The sequence below is a fragment of the Rhinopithecus bieti genome, unplaced genomic scaffold, assembly GCF_001698545.2.
Source record: "Rhinopithecus bieti isolate Rb0 unplaced genomic scaffold, ASM169854v2 scaffold_63590, whole genome shotgun sequence".
NCBI lineage: Eukaryota > Metazoa > Chordata > Mammalia > Primates > Cercopithecidae > Rhinopithecus > Rhinopithecus bieti.
This window is the reverse complement of record NW_016867513.1, coordinates 1-1,928: the sequence shown is the minus strand read 5'-3', so window position 1 is coordinate 1,928 and position 1,928 is coordinate 1. Positions and strand designations below refer to the sequence as shown.

Below are 1,928 nucleotides of genomic sequence, written 5' to 3'. Positions count from 1 at the left end.
AAAAAAAAAAAAAAAAAAAAAAAAAAAAAAAAAAAATAAGACTACAGCTGGCTCACATATTAAGAAAAAGATGTGGCCGGGCGCGGTGGCTCAAGCCTGTAATCCCAGCACTTTGGGAGGCCGAGACGGGCGGATCACAAGGTCAGGAGATCGAGACCATCCTGGCTAACACGGTGAAACCCCGTCTCTACTAAAGAATACAAAAAACTAGCCGGGCGAGGTGGCGGCGCCTGTAGTCCCAGCTACTCGGGAGGCTGAGGCAGGAGAATGGCGTGAACCCGGGAGGCAGAGCTTGTAGTGAGCTGAGATCCGGCCAAAAAAAAAAAAAAAAAAAAGAAAAAGATGTAAAGTAATTTTCTACTTATCGTATACAAATAGTCATCTTTATATCCAAGACATTAATATTATGTGACCATGCATAAATCATTTCCTATTAAAAGTACTTAACAGACAGCATCTTTTATATCACCACTTCAGAAAAAAAAAGAAAACAGGTAACAAATTTTAAACATGCAAATTAGGATTCTGGCAAATTTGAAACATACCTGCATATGGAGCCATTCCTAAAATAGTAGGCATCAGACCTCTGTAAAATCCAAAGAAACCACCTTCCTTTTGAGTGAAGGAAAATTGCAAGTGAGATTACATTGTGCTCATTATCATAAACATCAAAGAACAAAAATCACACTTTATAACAGAAAAATTATTCTGGGATCCACCCTGAAACACAAAGATGTGCTTTCATAATTATTGTTATTAACATCAATAAATAAAAGAATAATTATTTATATGACATTCAAAATATTTTCCTAAGTATAAAAGGGCATGTTATAGATGAGGAAGGTAAATATGAAATACCTGTGCATAAATTGTTTTGAATGCATGAATAATTCCTGTATAGGTGTGTTCCCCTTTCACCTGGAATGCTAGGCGGACCCTAACCATGTCAAGAGGGTAAGTACAGATAACTGCTGTCATACCTGAAAAGAAAGTAGAAACTTAAAGGTAAAAAAAAATTTGATATATACATATATTCCTCTATCATTAGCATTATTCTAAATATTATGGCAATGGTGAAAACCCAATAAAATCAAAGGTGATATTACTGATAGAATTACACCATATCATTAGATGCAAAAACAACCTAGTAAGTGAAGGGTCAGTTTGCAAAAAATATTTTCAAGTTCTCACTGTGAAGTTATACTGTCAGCACCAAAATGGTACAGTGTACAGTGTAAGGGAATCATGAGATTTTTTTTAAAAACAATTATTCTACTATTTATGTATTCCCAGTTAAGACATCAGAAAGGAAACACAGTAAGTCCTCCTGATCCATGGTTTCCACATCCACGGATTCAAGCAACCATTGATGGAAAATGTAGTGAGGTCTACAGTGGTTGCATCTGTACTGAACACGTACAGATTTTTTGGTCACTGTTTCCTAAACCATATAGTATAACAAATATATACATAGCATTTACATTATATTAGGTATCATAAGTAATCTACACCCAGCCCAACTCCATCTATTTCTTAATTCCTTTTCCCATGTTACAAGTTTTCTGGTTACTGACTAAAAGGGGTTTAATAGGCCAGGCGTGGTGGCTCACGCCTGTAATCCCAGCACTTTGGGAGGCTGAGGTGGACAGATCACCCGAGGTCAGGAGTTGGAGACCAGCCTGGCCAACAGGGTGAAACCCCATCTCTACTGAAAATACAAAAATTAGCCGGGCATGGTAGCGAGCACGTGTAATCCAGCAACTTGGGAGGCTGAGGCAAGAGAATCACTTGAACCCAGGAGGCAGAGGTTACAGTGAGCCGAGATCATGCCACTGCACTCCAGCCTGGGTGACAAGAGTAAAACTGCATCTAAAAAGGAAAGGAAAGGAAAGGAAAGGAAGGGAGGGGAGGGGAGGAGAGGGAAGGGG

The 1,928-nt window shown here is 38.6% G+C and overlaps 1 protein-coding gene across 1 annotated transcript in view; it reads right to left on the bottom strand.

Moving 5' to 3' along the window:
- LOC108525513 (graves disease carrier protein) overlaps window positions 1-1,660 on the bottom strand; it is an 8,268-nt gene extending 6,608 nt beyond the window's left edge. The window contains exons 1-2 of the mRNA XM_017866462.1: window positions 859-1,660; window positions 546-612 (exon numbers count right to left, since the gene is read on the bottom strand). Coding sequence (XP_017721951.1) covers window positions 546-612; window positions 859-978 — 187 coding nt within the window. The 5' untranslated portion in view covers window positions 979-1,660. The remainder of the gene's footprint in view (window positions 1-545; window positions 613-858) is intronic.
- Window positions 1,661-1,928: the final 268 nt, after the last annotated feature.